This window comes from Coenobita brevimanus, chromosome 97 (genome assembly GCF_032717465.1).
Source record: "Coenobita brevimanus isolate Jiangsu-jjx chromosome 97, ASM3271746v2, whole genome shotgun sequence".
Taxonomy (NCBI): Eukaryota; Metazoa; Arthropoda; class Malacostraca; order Decapoda; family Coenobitidae; genus Coenobita; species Coenobita brevimanus.
This window is the reverse complement of record NC_137050.1, coordinates 45,903,874-45,930,393: the sequence shown is the minus strand read 5'-3', so window position 1 is coordinate 45,930,393 and position 26,520 is coordinate 45,903,874. Positions and strand designations below refer to the sequence as shown.

General features: G+C 40.2%; 1 protein-coding gene across 1 annotated transcript in view; it reads left to right on the top strand.

Moving 5' to 3' along the window:
• The window catches only part of LOC145413687 (uncharacterized), a 247,632-nt gene that overhangs the window by 45,966 nt on the left and 175,146 nt on the right, over positions 1-26,520 (top strand). Inside the window, exon 3 of the mRNA XM_080283342.1 lies at positions 5,210-5,326. Coding sequence (XP_080139468.1) covers positions 5,210-5,326 — 117 coding nt within the window. The remainder of the gene's footprint in view (positions 1-5,209; positions 5,327-26,520) is intronic.

Genomic DNA, 26,520 nt, shown 5'->3' with positions numbered 1-26,520 from the left:
GAAGAAAGGTTGCTAATTCCTTGAAAGCAGTGATAAGAAACAGGATATTGAGCATGGAAGTAAAGAAGTCGCTGTTTTATAGTATTGTGATGTCAACTCACTTATAGAAGCGAAGCTTGGACATTGTTTAAAGGCCAGAAATCAAGAGGGAGACCAGGGGAAACGAGTTATTTGAGAGGATCCTGTGGAGTTAGTTAAGTGACAGATTCACAAATTAGGAAGTGAAGGAGCATTGTGGCGTTGACGTAGATGTCATGGAAAGCGTTAAGAGAAATACGTTGTGGTGGTTTGGTCATAAAGAGAGGACGGAGAGCGAGAGATTAACGAGGAGAGTGTATGTGAGGGAAGTGGAGGGTGGGAGAGGCAGGGAGAGACCGAGGATGAAATGGAGGGATGGAGTAGATAGGTATATGAGAAAGGGTGTGTGTGAGCTGGGATGAGGACAGTGTAATGGCAGGGGAGAGCATAACATAAAAGCTATTTCTTTGTGGCCACCTCTTATGGGATTAAGGCGTCGGGTTATACATAGGTTCATAGATAGTCCTAGCAGACCTGACACCAAAGATCTGAGCTAAATAGAAAAAAAAAATCATTTGTGCGCACTGAAATCCTGGGAGTCAATTACCATATAGTTTTTTCTTCTACAACCATGTAGCTATGGGTGTTATGAGTCGGATGGCTGGACAGATTGGTGAGATGCGTGGGCAGGGCTGGTGGATGGGAGTGTAGTGGGAAAACACGTCTATGGTAGGAATAAATCCACGGGGAAATAGACCCGAGGAGGAACAAAGGTTCTGTGGGTAAAATGGGACACCAGGGGATCTTCTCCCACAAGGGTTTTGTCCATCCAGGGTACCAGGCAATGCCTGTACGCGTGATCATAGACTTTACACGGGGAACGCCGAGTGCCCCTGTTAGCAATATAAATTTTGACAAATAATGTGATGTCGCCACCCACAGTGTGCTGCTGGCCGATTCCATTGTGAAAACAACAAATGCATTCGTTCGGCCTTTCAATGTGACAGTGACAACGACTGCGGTGACAACAGTGATGAAAGGAACTGTACAACGGTCAGTTTTAGTATGTTATGGACGGTTAAAGACAATAACTGATCTCGCTTTTGGTGAAATATAGTAGTTAAAGCAGCAAAATAATAAATTTAGTCATAAACTGCTTACTTCTAATATGGAATGTACTTGGCAAAGATATTACCACATATTTTCGTGAGTTAAGAGTATGTTAATCACTTAGGAAAGAAGACGCTAAAATAATAAAGTTAGATAAACATATTATACCAGCCGATACATAAAGTTTGTTTTCACCATTATAGCCTCTCTGTCCACCACAAGCACCGATAACTGCAGTTAGATATACTCGGGTAGTTAGATGTTGTGTTCTCCTTGTAGCCACATTATGAATTCTACAAAATGAGTAAAAGCAACGACGAATTGTTTTAAGGGGAATTCGATGTATTAGGGTTATATGAGGAAGAGAAAAACAGGAAAAGACGGAGATATATTAAGCTCATCGAGGAAGATTCATACTGTGGCTGGGAAGGGGATACATTTTTCCACCAGTTAATGTCTCGGTGCATACCCGAGCACCAGCTTCATCTGCACACGCATGCATGTCTGTGAGAGAGGGAATGGATACTTACCAGTCATTATGGTAGAACTATGTGCTCGAGTTGGTAGATTGCTGACTGTGAAAATGGGATGGGTGATTGGACGAATGGGAGAACTGGTGAGGGTAAGTGTTGTGGTTGATTGAGCATGGTGGAGTGGGTATTGGAGGTGGGGTGGGATGGGCAGGATAAGTAAGATGCTGGGTGGGTGAAGCGGATGTGGGGGCAGACAGAGCGAAGAGAGTGGGGTGGAATATGGTTGGTCTGTTGGGACAGTTTGGAGGACAGGTGTCTAAGTTGTCTAAGTAGTGTGGCATGAATGGGACGGGAAATCAAGAAATGCATGTGCGTGGTCAGGGTGTTTGGGGTGGTTGGGTGAGTGGGTGGTTAGTGGGAAAATAGGGCCAGGGAATGAACTGGGTCCACGGTGGGAAGAGTTCAACAAGTGAAAATGACTGTGTCCCTGGGAAAACTGGCCGAGGCAGCAACATAGGTCCAATGAGCAAAAATGCAAGATGTCCAGGGGAGGCTATAGATCTATCTATCTATCTATAGCCCGACGCCCTAATCCCGCAAAGGGTGGCCGCAGACAAAACGCCTCCAAGTCGCTCTGTCACCAACCATTTGACTGCCCTCCCCCCAACTCACCCTCCCCTCCCTCATATACCCCTCAACTCCATCCCTTCAGCTCATCCTCGGTCTACGTCTCCCTCTCCCTCCCTCCACCTCACCTACGTACACCCTCTTAGTCAGTCTTTTTTTCTCCATTCTCTTCACATGTCCAAACCACCTCAGTGTATTTCTCCTAATCTTCTCAACCACATCTACATCCACCCCACAGCGTTCCTTCACTTCTTCATTCGTCAACCTGTCCCTCCACGTCACTCCACATGCTCTTCTCAAGTAACTCATTTCCACTGCTCTCACTCTTGACTTGTTCCCCTCTTGCAAGGTCCATGCCTCGCTTCCATACGTCAGGGTAGGGATCACAATACTATCATGCAGTGACTTCTTAACTTCCATACTGACCTCCCTATTTCTCATCACTGCTTTCAGTGTACCAACAACCTTCCTTCCCTGATGTACCCTTTCACGCACTTCATCCCCCAAAGTTCCATCCTTACTCATCACACTACCCAAGTACTTGAATGCACTCACATTCTCCATATCCTCACCATCCAACCTCACTGCACACTCTGTGACTTCATTCCTCTCAAACACCATAACTTTACTTTTGTTTACATTAACGTTCAGATTCCTCCTCCTACACACTGTCCCTAATTCATTCACGAAACCTTGCAACTCCCATTCATCTTCACTCAACAGTACTGTATCATCAGCAAACAGCAACACCAGAAGCTTCCAAATCTCACCCTCATTCATTAGAGCCACCCCCACATCCACTGCCCTACCCTGCACATCCTTTACAACCCCATCCATGTATATATTAAACAGCCATGGAGACATCACACAACCCTGTTTCAGTCCCACATTGAGATCAAAGAACTCACTCAACTCACCATCCACTCGCACCGTAACCCTAGCTCCCTCGTACATACTCTTCACAGCACTCAACAATTTTCCCTCCACTCCATATATTCTTAATATCTTCCACATACCTTGCCTATCTATTCTGTCATAAGCTTTCTCCAAGTCCATGAAGGCAGCATACACTTTCCTTCCCTTCTCTAGATACTTCTCCACTAAACATCTTAGAACAAATATCTGATCTGCACACCCTTTTCCCTTCCTAAATCCCCCTTGTTCTTCTCCAACTAGCTCCTCTGTCATATGCCTAACCCTATCAATGATTATTCTACCATATATTTTACCAGTCACACTAAGTAGGCAAATACCTCTATGGTTACCACATACTTCTCTCTCTCCTTTTCCTTTGTATAAAGGAACAATTATACCTGATTTCCAGTCCTCTGGAACCCTTCCCTCTTCCCAAGCCAATCTACACAACTTCCATATCCACTCCACAACAATCTCACCCCCATACCTAAGCATTTCACCACACACTCCATCAATTCCTGGGGCCTTTCCCAACTTAATATTCTTCATCGCTTCCACTACTTCCGCCCTACTGATCTCTTCCCCCCTCCTCTCATCTCTTCCTCTCCCAGCCATTCCCCAACCACTTATACTCGCACTGCTCTCACTCTCCACATAGATTCAAGTGCGAATTCGAAGGTTTCGAGGGTGAACACACTTTTATGTACAAGATAATGCATAGTTGAAGAAAAATGTCTAAATTTTATGGAATACTGTTAAATCAATGTTTATTTTTAGAAGCTGAATAGCCTGCTTTAAAAAGTGGAGATGTACTTCAATATTTGGTTTGCTGAGTACTACATATGACCATGCGTTTTTTAAAGCAATATGTCTGACAGTCTTCTTCCAAACCTCTGTTCATTATTCCAACTTTTCAAGCATGGGCTGAATAAGCATATATTTTAAGAGATTCTGGTAAGCTAAACAATATATGCAGAAATAGCTAAACTACAATCTCTATTAAATAGATGATACACAGTTGCACAAAGAATTTATTAAAAATCACAGCATACTAAAAATCACAGCATACTAAAAGTATTTGTAACTTTTCCTGGCAAAGGAATTATTTTCAGTCTAATGCACTAAAATGCAAACGTCAGTGTTTTCCCACTTCCTTAAAACAGCGACAAATATTTCAAATCACGAATTATTTTAGCATAATTATTATTGTTCCAGTTACATTTATTAGTTTCTATACGTAATGAGCAAGCTTTAAAACTGTTAATCATTTATTATACAGAAACTATGCTAAATTTATTTCAGATTTAATGTTGCAACTAAGATTTTACCTAACCTATATAATGCTATATTTCGTTTTTCCCCATGGTGAGAACATAGGTTGGAGGTGGGTGGGTATTCACCATCCACTCACTAGATGTAGTGCTGCTTTGGGTGTCTGTCCTTTCCTCTCCTTCCTTCCTCTTCTGTCTTTTTTTCCTGTATTCTTTCATCTTCCTTCTGCCCACAGGTGACTTTACACTCCCTCTGCTTTCTTTCCATCATTCTTTTCCCTTCCTTCTGCCTATGGGTGACTCTATACTGAGTGACAAGACAAATGCTTTCTTGTACACCAGGAAACCATTTACTGCTCTGGATGGTAAGCATAACACCAAATTATGATGCCTGTTGGATTAGTAGGTAATTAAGAGGCTCCAATCGGATTGAGCTGGTCCAGGTTTATATCCAAGGGAAGGTTAGGGTTCATTGCTCACGTATTGTCACTCAGGGAGGAGTGAGGCTGGTCACTCTCAATTTAAATGTTAAGACCAACTCTCCTAGCCCCGGAATGCTACGCTCCTCATGGGGTAACATAGGATTGGATGATGGATGGATGGATGTTGCAGGTCATCAAGAATGAAATATACGTTTAATATATAAAGAAAAGAAAAGATAAGTGTAATTGGTGTTCCTTAGAAATGTTTGCAGGGTGGTTCAGATTAGACAGTTTTTGAAAGATACGGTGTATGAACTATATGTCAGAGGATAGGCCTGCATGTAGTTAGGTGTTTCCGTGTTACCATCCGCAGAGAGAATGTGACGATGACCAGTTTAAGTGTGACAACAACCGATGCGTTAGGGAGTCATACAGGTGTGACGGTGACAACGACTGTGGCGACTACAGTGATGAGGTCAACTGTTCCCAGGTGAGTGCTGCAGAACAGTGAACGTTAAAGCAAATTACTGACCATTAATTTATACCAGTCTGGAGGAAAATCAGCAGCTTGTCTTGTCTAGTGGAAAGAGAGTCTAAACATTTCATCAAAATTTAAAATCATATGACTAGAGAGTATAGAGTTTTTGATATCCAATATAACTGCTGCAACGAGATAAGTAAAATGTAATCGTGGTACATTTGTAAGTAAACCAGGACGAAGATAAAAGTAGGGGCAATATTCATGTTTTCATACGTGGTAAATCTATGTATATAAAAGAGCCATTTTCTTTGTTTCCTCTTCAATCACAATAAAAACAAAGAGCCAGAGACCCCCAAACCCGTATATATTCCTAATCAGGGTGACCCAAGGATGGTTTTAAGGGGTCAAAATTCAGATCTGGGACATTTTAGGTCCCATGTAGATTGTTCACTTTTTTGGTCCGGGAAACACCGGGTACCCGTGCACCCCAATTTTTGGCATTGGGAGTCACATTACCTCCAGTTCGGACATAGGCTATTTGAATTTGGCCTTTGAGGTCATTTGAGATCACTGGTAAGAGGTCATTTCAGGTCACTGTAATACACGTTCGAACAAATGGATCCAGCAGCCTAGTTCTTGGCATGGAGACTCCTTGAAGTCACCGGTCGTGGGTCATTTGAGGTCACCAGAAATACATTCAAAAGCGACTGGACCCAGCAGCCCAATTCTTGGCATGGAAAGTCACATGACCTTCATTTCGGACATAGGCTTTGTGAGGTTGACCTCCGAGTTCATTTGAGGTCACTGGTCGGAGGTCATTTGTGGTCACCAGTAATAGTAAACAAGTGTGCATGAATACTATGCGTTAGTCTGTGAAAGCTGAACTAGAAGTTCCTGGACCTCTTATAATCCTCCTTCAAAAGCTTATGAGATGCATGACCTTCCTGGAGTATAAAGAAAAAATGAACTAAACAAACAGGATTAGAGCGTTCGCCTTTTTGGCATGGCAATGCCAGGCACCCCTGCTTGTCAATTATAAAAGTTTCTGCAGCCACCCAATAAACTGTGCATCCTATATAGACGTTGTACTGATGGAAGTAGTAAGAGCGAAAGTTTCACAACCTGATGTGATTGAAGATAAAGCCTTTGCCTTAGAAACTGTGGCATTGCTAGTGTTCAGGAATATACCGCTACGTCATTGCGTGACAACATACCTTAATATCTATTTCATTAAACATGAGAGTATCTCTCTTATATATATATATATATATATATATATATATATATATATATATATATATATATATATATATATATATATATATATATATATATATATATATATATATATATATATATATATATATATATATATATATATATATATATATATATATATATATATATATATATATATATATATATATATATATATATATATATATATATATATATATATATATATATATATATATATATATATATATATATATATATATATATATATATATATATATATATATATATATATATACATATGGGAGTGTTTTTGTTGGCCTAGAATTCATGCATAATCTGGAGATGATTTATGAACGTACCTTAGGATTACTGGTAATTTCATGTGTACTGAACTTCGAAGACTTGATAGCCTGTGACCATATCATCCTACAAAGTCCTTCCCATTGGCCAAGTGAAATATTCGATGCCAAACTCCATTACAAAAAATCATGACAAAATTTCTAAGTCTGTTCAATACCAGAGTTATCAGCATATGATGTTTCTTCGTTGATCAGGGAGATCATTATTCCTTTAAATCTAGTTTACTTGCGTGATCTTCGATTCTTTTAAAGCATTTGTTTCCGATTCCATTACAGAGTCAGACGCTCTATTTTAGTCTGACATTGTATCATCGACAAAAGTTTGGTCCAAATCTTCGAGAGGTTAAGGAAATATCGTGCCCACACCCATATGACCTTGACCTTTGACCCCTTGACCTTGGAGATCTAATCAGTTCATCATTCCTTCATACTGTATCATTGACAAAAGTTTGGTCGAAATCCGTCAAAGGGTTCAGGAGATATTGCGTCCACACCCATATGACCTTGACATTTGACCCACTGACCTTGCTGACCAAATCAGTTCATCGTCCCTTCATACTGTGTTACTGACGAGTTTGGTCGAAATTCCTCAAGAGGTTCAGGAGATGTCGCACCCACACCCGTATGACCTTGACCTTGCCGACCTAATCAGTTCATCATCTCCTCATACTGCATCACTCACAAAAGTTTCGTGTTGGGTTCAGGAGATACCGCACCCACAAGAGTGTTACAAATGCTCAGACTCAAGCACTCATGCACGCACCCACCCAATCACCTGCCCACGGACGGACCAGTCACTTAATCCCCTATAAGTGGACGGAAGCATAATGATGCCTTGTGGACTGATGGGTTAAGGCACTCCAACTGAATGGGTCTGTAAGGGTTTACATGCAAGGAAAGTACTGAGGTTATTTGTTCCCTTAACGTCACTCGGGGACGAGTGCGGTTGGGCTCTTTTGCCTTAGGTGTCGGGACTGAATAGTCTAACACCGATCCCCTACGCTCCTGATGGAGTAACAAAGCACTGAATGGTGAGAGGAGCTGACTTTCCTTTCCTCTACTTTTTATTAAGATGTTTCGCGTTGGATGCGAAGGGATGTCTGTGACAGAATAAAATGAAGAGAAATTGTGAATGAATAAAATGATGACACAGCGCTGAGGGGATACTCTCCCGCATTTGTCCGATCAGCTGATCAGGTCAGGTGCGGGTAAGGGGATGGGTCTATTATGATGTGCCAGGGGTAAACCAGCACTGCTGTCGGGCCCTGCTGCAGATGTCACTGATTGCACTGCGCAGTTGACCCTCGTGCGGTGTGGTGCGCTGAAGATCTGTCCCTTCTCCCCTTTGGGGCTAAGATGCGAATGAATGTGTTGGAATTGATGAGTAAATTGGGAGTGTGTCGTCCTGTATCGGCTACCACCCTTTTCTTGGGGGAAGCAGCCTAGGTATACAGATATATAGATAGATTCACGTTATCTACACTTGTGCCTTCATATCACCCGATCCACTGCTTCCTGGCTGCCATCTCTCCACCTCACATCTCCCTCTTTCACATGCATTTCCAGTCTATCCCTCCACCCCATTCTTCATCTTCCCTTTCTCCTCCTACCACCATCTCTTTCACGTACTCTCTCCTTGTCATTCAATCATTCCATATTTGTTACATATGGCCAAATCATCTCAGAATGCTTTTACACTCGCTGCTGCTGGTGTGTGTGTGTGTGTGTGTGTGTGTGTGTGTGTGTGTGTGTGTGTGTAAAAAAGTAACTTCAACAGTTTTGATAAAAGTTAACAAAACTTGTCAATAGGATTGTCATCCAACGAGGAATTCTTATATATACGTAGAGAGAGAGAGAGAGAGAGACACAGACAGACAGACGGGCAGACAGACAGAGACAGATACATTATCTACATATATGTATCTATCTGTCTTTGAATATATATATATATATATATATATATATATATATATATATATATATATATATATATATATATATATATATATATATATATATTACTCAAAAATTATCACAAGATCCACGGGAATGTAGACGGTAAGGTTCAATTGAGTGAATCTCTGCTCTTTGCCATGTCGCTGTATGATAACCAACTGTCCATACCAAGAAAATGGAAAATCTAAGGGAGAGCAACACTCCTAAATATAATGCAGCCGAGTAAATGAATTTGCCCTTTGACCCTGCTTGTAGGTAGATTATACTTCAATCAACTTCCTTCATTCTTCCCGAATCATGAACCCTTCTACCTACTGTGGTTCAAAGAAGATCAAAACTGAGATGACATTGCTCATTGATAATGGCCGTTTACTTTCCTTTGTAAACTTCATTTGTTACTCATTGTTCTTCAATTCGAATCTCTGTATTTTTGTTGTACCTGAACCCTTTCACAAAGTGAAGTGTACTTGGGATAAAAATGGTTTAGATTGAGTGTACCATGTAATCTTGTCCCTTGAGCAATTGTTCTATAAAACAACAGAACAGGTAATCGGGTATCCTCAACCGATCCACCGAGATTAATGCAAATGGGTTCTTAACTTTTTTTCCTTACACACAGAGAGTCGGAGTCGGACATTGCCTTTACCATGTGACCTTGACAATTGAATTATTTATCTCAAAATTCAATGTTTTCGTCGTTTCCTGAGCCTTAATGATCCACCAATCATATTTTATCAGATCAAAATTAAGCTCAGTTTGCCTTTAGAGCTAATGATCTGACCTGGCTCTTATACTTTGTTTGTTCTCAAAATCGAATACGTGTCATAAAAAGACTTTGTAGTTACTTGTAGAGAAGTTATATATAATAGACTTGTGGACGAGCGGTTGTTATACTTGAGTTGTTTGTACGTCGATAATCTTGGTTTCCATTTGTCATGCAATGACAAAGGAGAGATAAAGAAGAGTATGGGACTATTTTTATTTGTCTTGGAAATATTAACAGAGTCTCTCACACACGAGTGAGTATAAGTAGAGTCCCTGTCTCCCTGTCTCTCTCTCTCTCTCTCTCTCTCTCTCTCTCTCTCTCTCATTCTCTCTCTCTCTCTCTCTCTCTCTCTCTCTCTCTCTCTCTCTCTCTCTCTCTCTCTCTCTCTCTCTCTCTCTCTCTCTCTCTCTCTCTCTCTCTTCCAAGTTGCTAAGCTTTCTCCCCACTACCTGCCGATTCTATGGCCTCTCTCCTTCTGAGCTCTCTTTCCTAAATTCTGGTGAAACAGGAGTCGTGTCACGTGTGTTCCCTGTGGTTGGAAAGTTCTAGAAGCCTGTGTGTGAGTATGTGTGTATGTGTGTGTATGGTCACTAGGCTTTGTTCACCTGGTGTATCGCTGACAAACTAACTGCATCATCTCCTGACTGGCTACTTCGTAATCTGTCGTCAGCTTTTCCTCAGTGTAACTTGCAAGATCATTTCCCATTCCCAGGCTCGCATAGAGCTGTCTATCTGTCTATTTATCTATCTATCTATTATGATTTGTAAATATAATATGGAGTCATAACATTGCTCGGTCCACGCAGCTGAAGGTCCTCCGACAGCAATTATCATTGACACATGCTAATCTATTAGTACATAATACTGATAATAATATTGTATACATAATTATAATATTTATAGTAAATAGTAATTATTCAGTAATATTACATTTTAAACAAGTTGTATTCATATTCGAATAAATGCATTAAAAGTAAACTATTTAACTGTAATACAGTATGTACTTGGGTTATTGTAGTGAAATGGATACATGCAAGAGAAAAAAAAAAAGTTTAAAATTAAGAGTATGGTAAGAGTTATTGATATTTCATTTAAAGATAATGGTACTGGTATGCCATACATGGGTCATTCTTCTTTGTATTATATATATATATATATATATATATATATATATATATATATATATATATATATATATATATATATATAATTAATGCTATATACAAAATATGTACACTTCATTCAGGGGGGTTAACTTGGATGCTAACTCTCCCCCCACTAAATATTGACCCCAAATTAGCAATTCTTGCATGCATTCTGTGCATTGCGAACAGCAATACTGCAAATACAATGCAGAAGATTATAAAGACAGTAGGTGCTGGGCTATACACATAATATGGGTTGAACATACTCAAACTCAAATCTTCCCAGGGCTTCATTGTTTCATTGATCAGCTGCATAGTTTCAAACTTAGGTGAAGTCAACTTAATACTTGTGCTCATGTTTAAGTCCATATCAGGCAGTGGGTGGAAATGTTTGTGTGTATGATTGAGAATGGCGTAGTGATGGATGGTGGATAAAGTAGACATGGCTGGTGTAAATACCGCACAGTAGTCTGGTGCTATGTATAATCCTGATGCTGAAGTATGAGATGGTGACATATCTGGACAGACTATGTAAACTGATGTGTTATGAGTGAAATAAAAAAACTGTGAGTGTCCAATGCGTTGATGGTGTACAAGTTTATCTGGAGCAAAAGTGAAGTTGCAATGATTATGAATATTGTCATTTCTGATGATAGCCATTTCACAAGGGACTGTATCAGTAGGCTGAAACGTGAAAATGTACGCAGGACAAAGATGAACAGCATGTAAGGATGTGCGGCACTCGTTCAATCGTTGATTCACTTGTGAAAGTGACAGTGTCCCATCTCTTGGAGACCATGATGAGTTCGGTGTCTGTGTTGATGTTGATGATGACCAAAGTGTTGTTATTTTTATAGGGGAAGGGATGTATTTGGTATACTGTGAACAGGTCTTCAGTTATGAATGGTACAATACATGAACTACTACTGATGTTGGTGTTAGTGTTGCTTGTAAATATGGATAATATTGCATGAATTCCCTACTGCGGAACAACGGCTTCAATTTATGTTTATGTATGCCTTGACTAATTATCTGACGTAGCTCATGAACTGGGAGTAAGTCAATTGTGATCTTGCCATCACTAGCATTCGAAATTCCTTGCATAAGTGCCCTGAAACGATCTCTAGTGTTCTCTAATTGTAGTAGAATCGTGTCAATATGTTCCGTGATGATGGAGAAGTGTTGGAAAAGTGTAATGTTTCCTTCCATTTCATTTATTTTATCTACACTCTCGAGATCTATGTTTTCTGCTTTTTTCAGATTTTTCACAATTGTCTTCATTGCTGAGTTCTGTCCTGTGATGAATTTATCTTGGTATGTTAGTATCTGACCCATCTTATTAAATGTGTTGTTTATTTCTTTAAGGTCATCCTCTGTAGCCAATCCAAAGATGTTCCCAAGAACTGCGCCACCCAGGTCGAACAAACCGCGCTTTTGGCGAGTACGTGTGATGTTGTTCCTGTCGCTCAGTACCTCCGTTCCATAAGATGGGAGATCTTGGATCATGATGAGCATAGTTGACTTTGCCTGTTCTAGTTTCCATTTCGCTAACTTTACCATTTCATTCATTTCCTTTGTGTTATGTGCTTGTGAAACATAATTTCCTATCATGAAGTCCAGAGTTCGCATCGGCGTCGCAAGTCTGTCTAGATAAGTAGGTAATTCATATAAGTAATCTAGACTTATTTCAGTACTCATGACGTCCTTAACGATTGTAGTCGTGGCCATTGGAGCTATGAGGCATCCTTGTCGTACTATGTGTTGGGGGTCTAAGTGCGCATATCCTCTTGCTATGTAGAGGAGAATCCATAGCATAAGTTCCTTCATCGTAACCTACCGAAAAAAAAAAAAATCTATTAATTTCCTAATATGGTCATGCTGTAATCGATGATAGTGATGATGTGCATTACAGTTGATTGTTATTTCATTTATAGAAGGAGTTTAAATCGATATTTAATTCTCGTAAATGATGTACTGTAGATTTGATTGGAACAGTTGCACCTATGTTCGATTGTTTGGTATATGACCTTAATTTCTTTTTGTAATCATTGTTGTTTTCTTGCTTGCTTTCCTGAGGTACGTTCGTCTGTTCGGTTGTATCCGAGGCTGAATAATTATTGGATAATTCCCTTGAAACTCATTTTAAATGGTCAATATGAACTTGTTTCTCCTCGCCACTTGAAAGTGACTTAATTAAAACTTTGTTTGCTTTTATGTTAATTACTCTGTATGGGCCCTCAAATTTTGGGGATAATTTATTGTCTCTCGTATGAATGATACCGTAAACAATGTCTCCTAAGCTGATAGGTGAATCTCTTGCCTTCTTGTTAAATGCCTCTGTCATTTCTTCCTTGGACATCGTTAATTGTTTTTTTACTCTTTTGTGTATGTCCTGGAATTCACGTAAACGGAGTTTGGAGTAATCATCGTAATTGTATATGGGCATACTGTCACCTTGTAGGAGCTCATATGGTAATTTTTTATCTGTTCCATATATAATGAAATGTGGTGTGTCACCTATGGATTTATTTATAGATCCATTAATTGAGGCTTCTACTCTGGGAATCCAATCATCCCAGCTTGCATAATTTTCACTGAGAATGTGTCGTAGCACATCTAATACTTTTTTATTTTGTCTCTCTACCAACCCATTCGATGCTGGGTGATAGGCTAAAACGTTAACCTTTTTGATGTTGTATTGTTTACATATTTCTTGTAAGATCTCAGAATTAAATTCTCCTCCATTATCACTTATTAGTACCTTTGGGGTAGTAAAGCGACATATTACATTATCTGTTATTGCCTTTGCTACTGTATCTGCTGTCTTATCTTTAATTGGAGCTAAAATGACATAACGTGAAAAATGATCCGTTGCTACGAATATGTATAGGATATTATTGTATGATAATGGCATCTTGAGTAAATCAACAGCGACAACGTCCCATGGTTGATGTGGTACAAGGTAATTACCCACCGGTGCAGGTGTGATTGGGTATCCTTTGTGTTTCGCACATGATTCGCATCTGTCTATATGATTGTTTATATCTTTTCGTAATGAAGGCCAGTGATATAACAGCTGGGCTTGGTTGAATGTCTTATCCTTTCCAGGATGTTCTGCATGTGGGCTGTCGTGTATCATTCGTAATATTTGGGGTATCATGTCATTAGGTACTACTTATTTCTTTGGCGTTTTGGTTGTTTAGAATTAATCTTGTATAATGTATTATTGACCATTGTGAATTGTTCGAGTAGGACATGCAGTTTGGGTAATTGTATGTCATCTCCACTTTCTAACTTGTATATAACTTTAGACCATATTGGGTCAAGTCTTTCTGCCTTTGCGATATCCTCGTGGTTTGGGATATTTCCTTTGAGATCTAACGCCACGACCTGAATTGTGTTTGGGTTCCTAGATAATGTGTCAGCTACTATGTTCATTTTACCTTGTATATAATGAATTTGTACATTGTAGTTTTCAACTGTACATTTCCATCTTGCTTTCCTCCCAGAAAGGAGTTTTTCTTTAAACATACTCACAAGTGGTTTATGGTCGGTGAATAAGTGGATTTCGTAATCATATACCAAATCTCGAAACTTTTGTAATGCAAAAACCACTGCAAGTGCCTCTAAGTCTGTAGTGCAATAATTTTTCTCTGCACCTCTTGTTTGTCTGCTGGCATATGCAATTGGTTGATTTTTTCCTCTTTTATCTTCCTGCATCAGTACAGCCCCTAATCCTTTAACTGATGCGTCTGTACAAATAAGAAATGATTTTGTGTAATCTGGATATGCTAAACAAGGTGCATTTGTCAGTTTAATTTGTAGATTGTTTAATGCCCTTTTTTGTTCTTCTTCCCATTGGAATACAGCATCTTTTTTGAGTAGTTGGAATAGAGGAAAGGCTAGATGAGAGAACTGTGGTACGAATGACCTATAGTACCCAGCCAGACCTCAAAATTGTCTAACTTCATCAGTCGTAGTGGGTTCAGGAAAATCTCTCACTGCCTGTATTTTGTCATCAGTGGTGTGAATACCATCAGAACTTAATTTGAGGCCTAAGAAATTTATTTCCTTAACCCCTTAACCGCGGGGCGTCACTTTCGTGACGATTGGGAGCAAGGGATCATACCGCGGGGCGTCGCTTTTGTGATTCTGTGTTATTTTGAATTCACCCGGGCTTCCAAGTGGGGGCTTCTATCATCTATCAGTACTGCCAATGTCCAACACTAGTCAGCACTCCTAATCTCATCTGTACTCCCATCCATTGTTGACAATTTAGCCATTTCTCCCCGTTCTTGACTCCCCTCCCTACCCCCCCTCCATTACCCTATCCTCTCGCCTGCCCGGCCGTGCTATGCTAAGTAAATCTTCCCCGGAATTTTTCACTGATTTCATCCATTGAAATAAGCCCTATGCCCTATTCTTATACCAAATAATATATACAAGAAAGAAATAAGGTAAGTGAGAGTGCCATACACCTGGAATTGGCTAATTATCACCTGACAACACCTCACGTGCACTCGTTCGCTAATTTTCACTGTTTTTTTCCCATTGAAATATGCAATATAATCTATTTTCGTAATAAATATACATATAAGGAGGGAAGGGAGAAGCTTAAGGGATATTTACGTTCACCTGGAACTACCTAATTTATAATGTATTGTCTAGATTTCCTGCCAATCATTTCAGTGAAATACATAGCTGTTTCAAGAGCTACGTTGGTAGTACTGAATATCCCCTAAGTAGGCCTCAACCCGGGCCGGCCCTCCCTTATCAGTTCTCTCTCATCTTCCGAAGAGGAGATACGTGTCTGTTCCTCTTGCTGACTTCAGGGCCTTTTTCACCCCCATGCAAAGGGCCCTGGGACCTTTACTCCCTACTAAACCTCGTGTGGAAAGAGGTAAAGGGCTGACAATTGATAAAAGAGTGACTACGATCTTTCTATTGAGTAAAACAGTGCAAGTGGAATTGTAAATAATGTGTAAATAATGTGTAAACAGCAAGTGAAAGTAATGAATGTAAATATACGTGAACAATGGAAAATAGTTTTATAAGTTACTTCAAGTGACAGTGCATAACACAGTGTAAATAAAATAGAAATGTAAATAACGTAAATAAAATAGAGAACGTAAATAGAAATGTAAATGAGTAGTATTATAAGAATACGAGTATATACCCTAGGAGTAATGAAAGTGAAAGTTTCACTCTAGCATGTCTGAATACTATGAGTTATGAGAGTGAAGATGAAAGTGACATTCACTCTCAATGCCAGTGTACAGGACAGGAAAGTGAATGCTACGTATTTTACTGAAAGAAATTGAATCCCTACAGTGACAATAAACTAATACTACTGAGGGAAACTTATGGATAAAGACTGTAGATATATATAAGTGTTATAGAGTAATAGAAATATAAAGTGTGAAGGGTTTTATGAATAATAAATGACAGAGTACCAAGAGCGAATCAGCGCAAGTGCGGCGGTTAGACGCGCTCATAATTTTCATTGCTTTCACAGTGTTTTTTTTTTTTGGAGTATGGATCCCAAACTACTTGAAAATCATAGAGTAGTGTTTATAGTGTTAATATCTGGCTGTGGTAATCATATTACGGGTTTTCGGGAAGTGTAAAGTGGAGACTTCGTTACCCAAATTCAGAGGTCTCCACAAGTCCTACGGTAACGGACGAAGGCTCAACAAACATTCCAGGAGAAAGCTGAAGGTATGTGCCATAAGCATATTTAATTTTAATATTCTAGGACTAATAACTGATTTTTGGCAAATATTTTTTGAGAGTCTGTCGGAGCCCGAATAACCCCACGGCACACACAAAACATCGGTAAACATGCCCGCGGTGTAGGGGTTAAATCAAAATTTGCATTTGGAAAGTTTAATTTTTAAACCAGCATCACTAAGCTTTTGTAAGAGTAAGTCTAATTTCGTGAGATGATCCTTAATATTCTTCGTTGCGATTATAATATCGTCAAGATAAACAAATATTCCTTGTCCTAAAATTCCGGACAATACGTAATTCATAAGATGCTGGAATGTGCCTGGGGCTGTCCTCAGTCCCATTGGCATTCTTGTATATTGATAATGGCCTCTGTTTGTTGAAAAGGCAGTGTATTTACGTGACTCCTTCGATACCGGAATCTGATAATAGCCGTTTAGGAGATCGATGGTCGAGAATATATTCTCAGGACCAATATTCTGTAGAACGTCGCTTAGCAATGGCATGGGAAATCTGTCTGGGATTGTGTGATTATTTAGTTTACGGTAATCTACTACCGCACGCATTTCTCCATTTCGTTTGGGCACGAAGAATAATGGGGCATTCCATGGGGAGACTGAAGGCTCAGTAATTCCAAGTTTTAACATTTCATCGACATACTGATTTGCAAGTGTACGTTGGGAGTGTGGTATGCGTAAGCTGGTACGAAAATTGGTGGTGTTTCTGGGTGCACATTAATCATGTGATTAATCAAGTTAGTACACCCTAATTGTTCTCCGGGCAATGCTACGGTGTCCCTGTGTGTTTCCAGCAGGGTTAACAAATCATTTTCTTTATCAAATTCACCTGAGTGAATTAAATTCTCTTTTATTCTTTCTCTATCCGTAGATTTTATCTCACTTGTCACTCCAGCTATAACTATTTCCTTCACAGGGGCGGGACATTTTTCAATATTAACTATGCAAGTTCCCTTTTTCAACTGAACTTCCCCATTCATGTGATTAATTATGAATATCTGAGTTTGCCCTTCGTCGTTCGTATGACATAATGCGTTTTCTACTGACAATCCCTTTACATAATTCTTCTAAGACAAGAACAGTACTATTCCGTAATTTGCTCTTTATGGTAACTTTCATGTAGGAATTAGGTGGTACAACTAAATCATTAGTGAGATGGGCTGGAAAAATTGATAAATCAGTACTGTTATCTGGGTCACAAATTCTGGAGGATGTGGTTGGTGGTGGGAGTGGATCTATACACTCATCTGTTTGTGTATGTTTGTTTAAGCCTTTAATATTACCAATTCTTTTTGGCTCTCTTTTACCAATCGGTGAGGGCTCTGAAGGTATTTCCTCTATGAATTCAATGTCAAAGTCTATTCCATTCATTTGTGGGAGTATGGTTATGTTCTCAGCTCTCATGGATCTTAAGCCCAGTAACATATGAGCTTTAATTGCTAAGTTTTCAACGATATAGAAAAATGCAGAGAATGGTCTTGTAGTCTCTGTGAAACTGATATTTAATCTTATCATACCTTTCACTGTAATTTGTTGTCCATCTACCGTGTATAAATCTAAATCAGCTTCATCCAGAAAAGTTACTTTCTTTTTATTTTTAAGAATTCTATTTAGTTCATCATGTGTTATTAAGTTCACTGGAGAGCCTGTATCTAAAAATAAGGAAACGTTTTGATCCTCACATACAGCTGGTATCAAGATACACTCATTTCCCAACATGCCTCCTATGTGAATTTTAGACTTGTTTTTCTTTACGTTTGTTCGTTTTTTGTCATGACTTGGTCTTCCCCCGATTTGAACATAGAAACAATTTTTTCTACTGTTTTGCAATCACTGGTCCAGTGCCCTTGGTATCTATGATGCCTACAGTAAGGACCAAATCCTTGTGTCTTTTGGTTGTCCTCTTTTGCTTTGATAAAGCATTCATACCTTGTGTGTCCTGGTTTTGCACAATAATGACATAGAATGGACCTATCCCTTGACTGTGACCTACGATGTGATTTCCCATAAGTAGTGTTGTTTATGGCGCGAGACCTGCTCAAGCTGCGCGAAAACTTATGAAATTGCCTGTAGCCTGGCGTCAGTGATCGAGGCCTTGTCATGTTTGGTTGTTTGGTCTGCCCGCTTTCAGGTCGCGATCGATTTTGTTCTCTGTTTGGGGTCGGTGTAGCTGTTTTCACAGCTGATACTGTCTCAGGTACCCTCATTCTACTAGAATGTGCATGTGTGTCGACCATACCTTCTTTATTGCACTGCATCTCTACCTCGTTCATTAAGTCTAGCAAGCACATTCCTGGGGTGTACGCGATCGTCTTGGCGATCTTAAGGGTCCTATCAGGTAATTTACACAAGGCAGCTACATAACCTATGATGTCCACGACGAGGTATGGGGACATCTTTCCATCATCTGTTATCCAATTTGAGTTTTCCAAAGTAACTAACAATGTTCTTTTGATTGTGGAGACATCAGCAGTTATTTCACTGAGCACATGGTTTGTAGTGTGCTCCCTTACAAGATCTACAATTTTATGTAATTCTGGAATTATACCTGGCAAGAAGTTCATACCTCCAGAAAATTTCTTCAAAAATTCAGTTTTAAATTCATCATATGTCCTAGCCCTATGGAGCTTGTATGAGTGCAGTAAATTGCTTGCTGTACATCTTTCCTGGCTTATGCAAGATGAAAAAATAGCAATTTTCTCTTGTTCATCTAGTATGTGGCGCTTGATGAACATTTGTTCGAACTGACTAACTAATGAAATGACATCAATGCGATCTTTGTCTGTGCCAGAGAATTTTGGGGCAGTTTTATCCTTGTGATACACAAACACTTGAGGTGTGGTTGTTAGATCAGCAGTATTTGTTTCTTGATTCATTTTCACTGTTTGCTCTGTTAATTCAACTTGCACGTGTTTATCGTTGTGTGAGGGAATGGTAGAATATGTACGACTGGACCGGTGAACCCTGTTAAGTACATTGGCATACGTGTGCAAGTCAGCGACAAAGTCCACACTTGCTACTTCAGAGGGGGTTTCCCACTCATCGTCTGAAACTGCCGTATTTGTTTCTTGGTTTTTAGTTTGTGGTGAGGTTTGTACAAGGGGTGGGTTGCCTTGGTGCTCTCTTAATTGTGAGTCTGTTGTTGTGGCAAATTGTGTGTCATCTGGTATTAAAGTGGGTGGTGGCGAAAATATTCCTGTCATTAAGATATGGTGTTATGAAATACGCCGTTTGTTTATTTATGTCCTAACAAAATAGATGAGCAAGTAAGTTGAAATAAATGATAGATTGTGAGTGTATAAGTGTATATATATGGAAATAAGTAAAAAAAGTTGAATATAGCTAATTTTAGCACTGAGAAGAAATGAGTAAGTATAAATTTACCCACTTGATACAGACCGTAGAGGTGTGTCGATACAAAAGTCGATCTCGGAAGAAAAATGCAGGTTTGATTGAAGATCTCTTGATAATTCTAGTGCTGTGTTGATGGACGATATTACTCAGGAAATTCCATGGCCTGGTGCTTGTGGTGATTAACAGCTGTCCCAGGCAAACCTCAGCATAGAACGTCGAATTTCCAACTCAACTGTGGAAATAAATGAGTATGAATGGGAGTTATGTGAATAATGAGTAATGAGTAGTGGGTGAGAAGTGCCTGGTGTCAGTTGCTTGGCATGGCAGACTCGCATTGTGATGTCATCTCAGCACATGGTGACATCGGCTTCCCACACTGGTAGCTGTGGTGAGTAAATGAGTAGCGATGAGTAACTTGAGTGAAGATGAGTGAGTAAGATGAGTTGTGAATATGGACTTGGTATTTGCTTCGTCGTCTTGACCTCTTCACTCCTGCGTCAGCGGTGGAGGTTGGGGGACGGTAGCAGAGAGAGGAGGGTGAGGTCTGGTAGTTGCGAATTGTGAGTCGTGTCTCACTTTCCATTTGTTTGTTTTGTTTTTCTTCCTCGAGGTATTCGTGGTCCTTTTTTCTTGTGATTTACTCGTTGTAGGATGAAGACTGCCGCTACTTGTAGGTGCGTGTAGAAGATTATACAGACGACTCGTAGAGTTGTTACTTGTAGTTGATTGTAGATGGTTGTAGTTCGTTGGTTGTGAGAGGTATTTTTTGTTTTCAATCTTGATATTTTGTAGGAATTCACTGTTGATTCGTAGACGAGGTTCGTATACGTTCGCTGCTACCAAATGTCATAAAAAGACTTTGTAGTTACTTGTAGAGAAGTTATATATATTAGACTTGTGGACGAGCGGTTGTTATACTTGAGTTGTTTGTACGTTGATAATCTTGGTTCCCATTTGTCATGCAATGACAAAGGAGAGATAAAGAAGAGTATGGGACTATTTTTATTTGTCTTGGAAATATTAACAGAGTCTCTCACACACGAGTGAGTATAAGAAGAGTCCCTGTCTCCCTGTCTCTCTCTCTCTCTCTTCCAAGTTGCTAAGCCTTTCTCCCCACTACCTGCCGATTCTATGGCCTCTCTCCTTCTGAGCTCTCTTTCCTAAATTCTGGTGAAACAGGAGTCGTGTCACGTGTGTTCCCTGTGGTTGGAAAGTTCTAGAAGCCTGTGTGTGAGTATGTGTGTATGTGTGTGTATGGTCACTAGGCTTTGTTCACCTGGTGTATCGCTGACAAACTAACTGCATCATCTCCTGACTGGCTACTTCGTAATCTGTCGTCAGCTTTTCCTCAGTGTAACTTGCAAGATCATTTCCCATTCCCAGGCTCGCATAGAGCTGTCTATCTGTCTATTTATCTATCTATCTATTATGATTTGTAAATATAATATGGACTCATAACATACTCGTACGTTGACTCTTACGTTATTGTCAATAAATACATAAAGTTTAATCTAAATTGGGTTAAATCGAAGCTGACCTTGCTCTATAAACTTGACTTTTGACTTATTGTTCAAGAAATCAATAGCTGACTTTATTCCCTGCAAAGGCTCAACCTTTCCACCAAGATCATAACAGATTAGGTAATTTTGTTTACACAAGCAAGTGTTGAAGTTTGATCTTGCTCTGATACCTTCACCTGTGACTGATTGTTCTTTATACTTACCTTAGTCACGTATTTCCCGGAGAATTGTCGAAACAGGATGAAAGCTGTTTTAGCTGAGGTTACTAGGTCACCGTATGATTTAGCTCTGTAACTTATACCATTGACCTACTGTTCTAAAAACCAACAGGTCTCCATATGGGCTGTCCCTCTACCCTTCCACCAAGTTTTGCATATTGAATAAAAATTAATTGAGTTGTATTGTTTACACAAATTCAGACAGAGAATGAAAAATGATATATAAACAGACACAGTTCACAGCATAACATCCGCTCACACTGTGTAGGTGTGAGTGAAAGGAAAAGGAGGAGCACTCACGAAGCTCAAAACCCACGCATAATCAACTGGTATAAAGACGGAATTTTTTACTTTTTCGTGTGGCCCTGATCTTGGAATCATTACACTTGTCCACAAATTTTTAACAGTTGTCTGCTTCGGAGATAAAATTTGTCACTTCATGTGGATTTTACTGTGCTGAATTCAAACGTGCCAATAAAAAAAGCTGACTGGCTAGTGTTCCTGTTATATTTATTTACTTACTGATTTATTTATTTATTTTTAAATTTACATGTATATACATAATGCCGCCAACAGTTCAATGGTAATCATAGATTACAATCCAATGTATTTCCATCTGTTTTTGCTAAGATTTTTTTTTTTTTAATGCAAGGAAGAACGAACCAAAGGTCACGAGTCCACAATAACTGTTCCTTCCAAGAGAAAAATAAAATACAAGAGAGAGCCAAATTCAAGATCATCTATCTATCTATCTATATACCTAAGCTGCTTCCCCCAAGGAAAGGGAGGTAGCCGAGACAGGACGACTCACTCTCCATTTACTCATCCATTCAAACACATTCATTCGCATCTTAGCCCCAAAGGGGAGAACGGACAGATCCTCACCGCATCACACCGCACAAGGGTCAACTGCGCAATGCAATCAGTGACATCCGCAGCAGGGCTCGACAGCAGAACTGGTTTACCCCTGCCACATCATAACAGACCCATCCCCTTACCCACACCTGACCTGACTAGCTGATCAGACCAAATGCGGGAGAATATCCCATCAGGGCTGCATCATCACTTATTCATTCACAATTTCTCTCCATTTATTTCTGTCACGCACAGCCACTCTTCCTTGCTCAACAGACATCCCTCTCGCATCCAGCTCTCTCTTCACACTGTCCATCCATCCTATTCGTGGTCTCCCTCTCAGCCTTACACCTCTCACATCAGATCTAGTTATCTTTTTCACCAATCGTTCATTATCCATTCTCTCCATATGCCCAAACCATTGCAACACCCTCTGCTCAACTCTACCAGCCATCTCCCGAACAACTCCAGTTCTCCTTCGCACTTCATCATTTCGCACTCGATCCATACGCGTCACTCCACACATACTCCTCAGACATCTCATCTCCATTACATTCAAACTTTTCCTCTCTGCTACACCCATATTCCATGTTTCAGCCCCATATAATGCAGTCGGTACCACAACACCCTCATACAGCCTTCTCTTTACATCCATTCTAAGCGAACGACATTTAAACACTTTTTTCATTCCTCCCAGCACCTTTCCTACTTCATTTATTCTAAATTTCTGTTCTGGATCTATTCTTCCATCCACAGCAACATGTGACCCTAGATATTTAAAACAATCTACCTCCTCAAGCAACTCACCATTCAAAACTATATTCATCCCCCTACCATCTATCAACCTCGTACACTTCACTTTACTCTTATTCTCATTTACTTTCAATTTCCTCCTTTCACAAACCCTTCCAAACTCCTCTACCAACTGTCTCAATCTCTCCTCTGAATCAGTCACCAGTGCAGTATCATCTGCAAACAGCAGCTGCTTCAGATTCCACTCTCCTCCATCAACATTTACCAGACTCAGACCACCTAAAACTCTTGCATTCACCTCCCTTACAACACCATCCATGTAAATATTAAACAACCAAGGCGACATCACACATCCCTGTCGCTGCCCCACTCTCACGAGAAACCAATCACTCACAGCATTTCCCACTCTTATATACGCTCTACTATTTACATAAAAACTTTTCACCCCTTTTAGTAACCTACCATCAAGTCCATACAATTTTAAAACAGTCCACAAAGCCTCCCTATCAATTCTATCATACGCTTTCTCTAAATCCATAAATGCCCAAAACACATCCTTGCCTTTCGCTAAATACTTTTCACACACTTGTCTCACAGCAAACACCTGATCAACGCATCCCCTCCCTCTCCTAAAGCCACACTGCTCATCACTAATCACTCCCTCTGTACCCTCTCTAACTCTCATAATTAGCACTCTACCATACACTTTACCTACAACACTCAACAGACTTATACCCCTAAAGCTAGTACATTCATACTTATCACCCTTGCCTTTATACAACGGGACCACACAAGCACTTGCCCAGTCAATTGGCACCATACCTTTCTCAAAGCACACATTCAACAATCTTACTAACCAGTCAACAATAGTCACTCCACCACCCTTCAGGCATTCCACAGCACACCCATCCATACCTGCAGCTTTCCCTGTTTTCATATCCTTTACTGCCTTCTCCACTTCTTCCTTCGTGATCAAAGAATCATTCAACTCTCCCAACACATTTATTCCTTGCACCCTTCCATCCGCCACAATCTCAGCCACCCTTTCCTCCTCTACATTTAACAATCTTTCAAAATACTCTGCCCATCTCTTCCTTACTGCATCCATCTCAATTAACATCCTTCCATCCTCTGCTTTTACTCGTTCTTCCTTCCCAGACTTTCCCTTTTGCACCCTTTTCACCTCCTTCCAAAACATTTTCTTATTCTGTTGAAAATTCTCTGTCAACCGCCTACCCCACCTCTCATCTGCTGCCACTTTAGCATCACGCACAGCCCTTCTCGCTCTATTCCTCTTTTCCTTATACCTTTCATATGACATCTCATCCTTCCTCTGCAGCCACACTTCATATGCCCGTCTCTTCTCAGCCACAGCCATACTTACTTCCTCGCACCACCATTCACTTCCTTTTCTTATACCACCACCCACACGTCTCACACCACACACCTCTTCTGCATGCCCCACCACAGCACTCTTAAACAACTGCCATTCCTCCTCCACGCTGCCATTTTCCCGATCTTTCACTGCGTTCCACTCATCCTTCAATTTCTCCTGATACTCTATCTTTTTCTCTCTTTTATCCAACTCACTCACTTTCAAAACCTCCCTGCCACACCTAACCCTCCTAGCTCTCACCCATCTCTTACCTACTCTTAACTTTCCCTCCACCAGGTAGTGGTCAGACATACCTCCACCCTCCCCTCTCAGAACTCTCACATCCAACAATCTTCCTATTACATTCCTAGACACAACCACATAGTCCATCAAGGCTTTATCAACAACCCTTCCACCCTCCTGTCTCACCCATGTATACTTATAAATATCTTTCTTCTCAAACAGCGTATTCCCAATCACCATCTCTCGCTCAACAAACATCGCTATCATTCGTTCCCCATTTTCATTTCTTCCAGGCACACCATGCATACCAACTACGCTTTCAACTGCTACATTTCCCACTCTAGCATTCAGATCTCCCATCATTACCACATTCACATTCGCTCCAAAACTCTGCAGACACTCATCAACATCATTCCAGAAAGACTCCCTCTCTTCTTCATCCCTTTCACTACCAGGCCCATATGCACTCACAAACACCCACAGCTCACGTTCAAATTTCGCTTTCACCCACATCAGTCTCGATGACATCTCCTTCCATTCAATCACACACTGCTGTACTTCCGGACTCACTAACAAGGCCACACCTTCTCTTGCCCTTCCTCTATCAACACCTGACAATCTTCCATTCACACTTCCAAACATAGATTCCCCCTTCCCTTTCATCTTCGTTTCACTCAAAGCTAACACATCCAACTTCCTTCTCACAAACATTCTCCCAATCTCCTCCCTTTTAGCCTCAATTGTACTACATCCACGCACATTCATAGACCCAATCTTCATGGTACGGGGATAACTCCATCCTCCATCCCTTTCTCTGGCCTGTCTCTTTTTGGGAACTAAAAAACAGAGGAGGGGGTCCCTAGTCCCCTCACCCCGCCCCTTTTACGACACGCAGGGAATACGGTGGCAGTATTCTTCCTAACACAACCTGGCCGCAGAGTAGTAGTACCACCCCATAGTGCAGCCAGGTTGTGTCCCCCCCGCCACAGGGGGATCATGCCATGTATATAAGTCACATATTGTATATCAGTACATAGATCGCTCGTTAATTAGCTTCTGAACTTCGTTTATGGGCTTGTCTCTTATATTCATGAACTGGAACATCCCTTGTGACTGTGTTTCATCGCTGTGTTCGATTTGCCATGATACCGTTTCCCAGTTGCTGCAATGGCCTAGTGAAATCGCTCTTGTTACTACAAGCTTGATGGTTTTCCGATCATCCTTTTAATTTCCACACTGTGCATTGTCAAATGCATCATCTAGAAGAGGTTTACGAATATTTGAGAACCAACAAAACCACTTTCGTTTATTTTTACTTTAATCAACTTTGGGAATTTCTCAGAGATACTTGCATGCCTCATAGGTTTTGTCTATTGTTTTGATAAAATCCTTCATCAGACCTAGCTCGATCTGCAACGGTGGACACAAAATATTGCTTAATTCGATAAGTGGTGAATGGTGAATATTTTTTTTCTCCCCACCTCCAATGACTGTTGAAGCCATCGAAATTTCTTGGTGCATAAGGCTTTCTTGCCTGACTATCTCATTCACAGAGAAGACAGCCTTACTTTGTATATCCACTCTACACACCAAGCAAATGACAATAACCTTCAAATCACCAGAAAGCTGCCACTGATGTTGGTCGTAGTTTATACACCAAAGAAGCTGTGTCATGC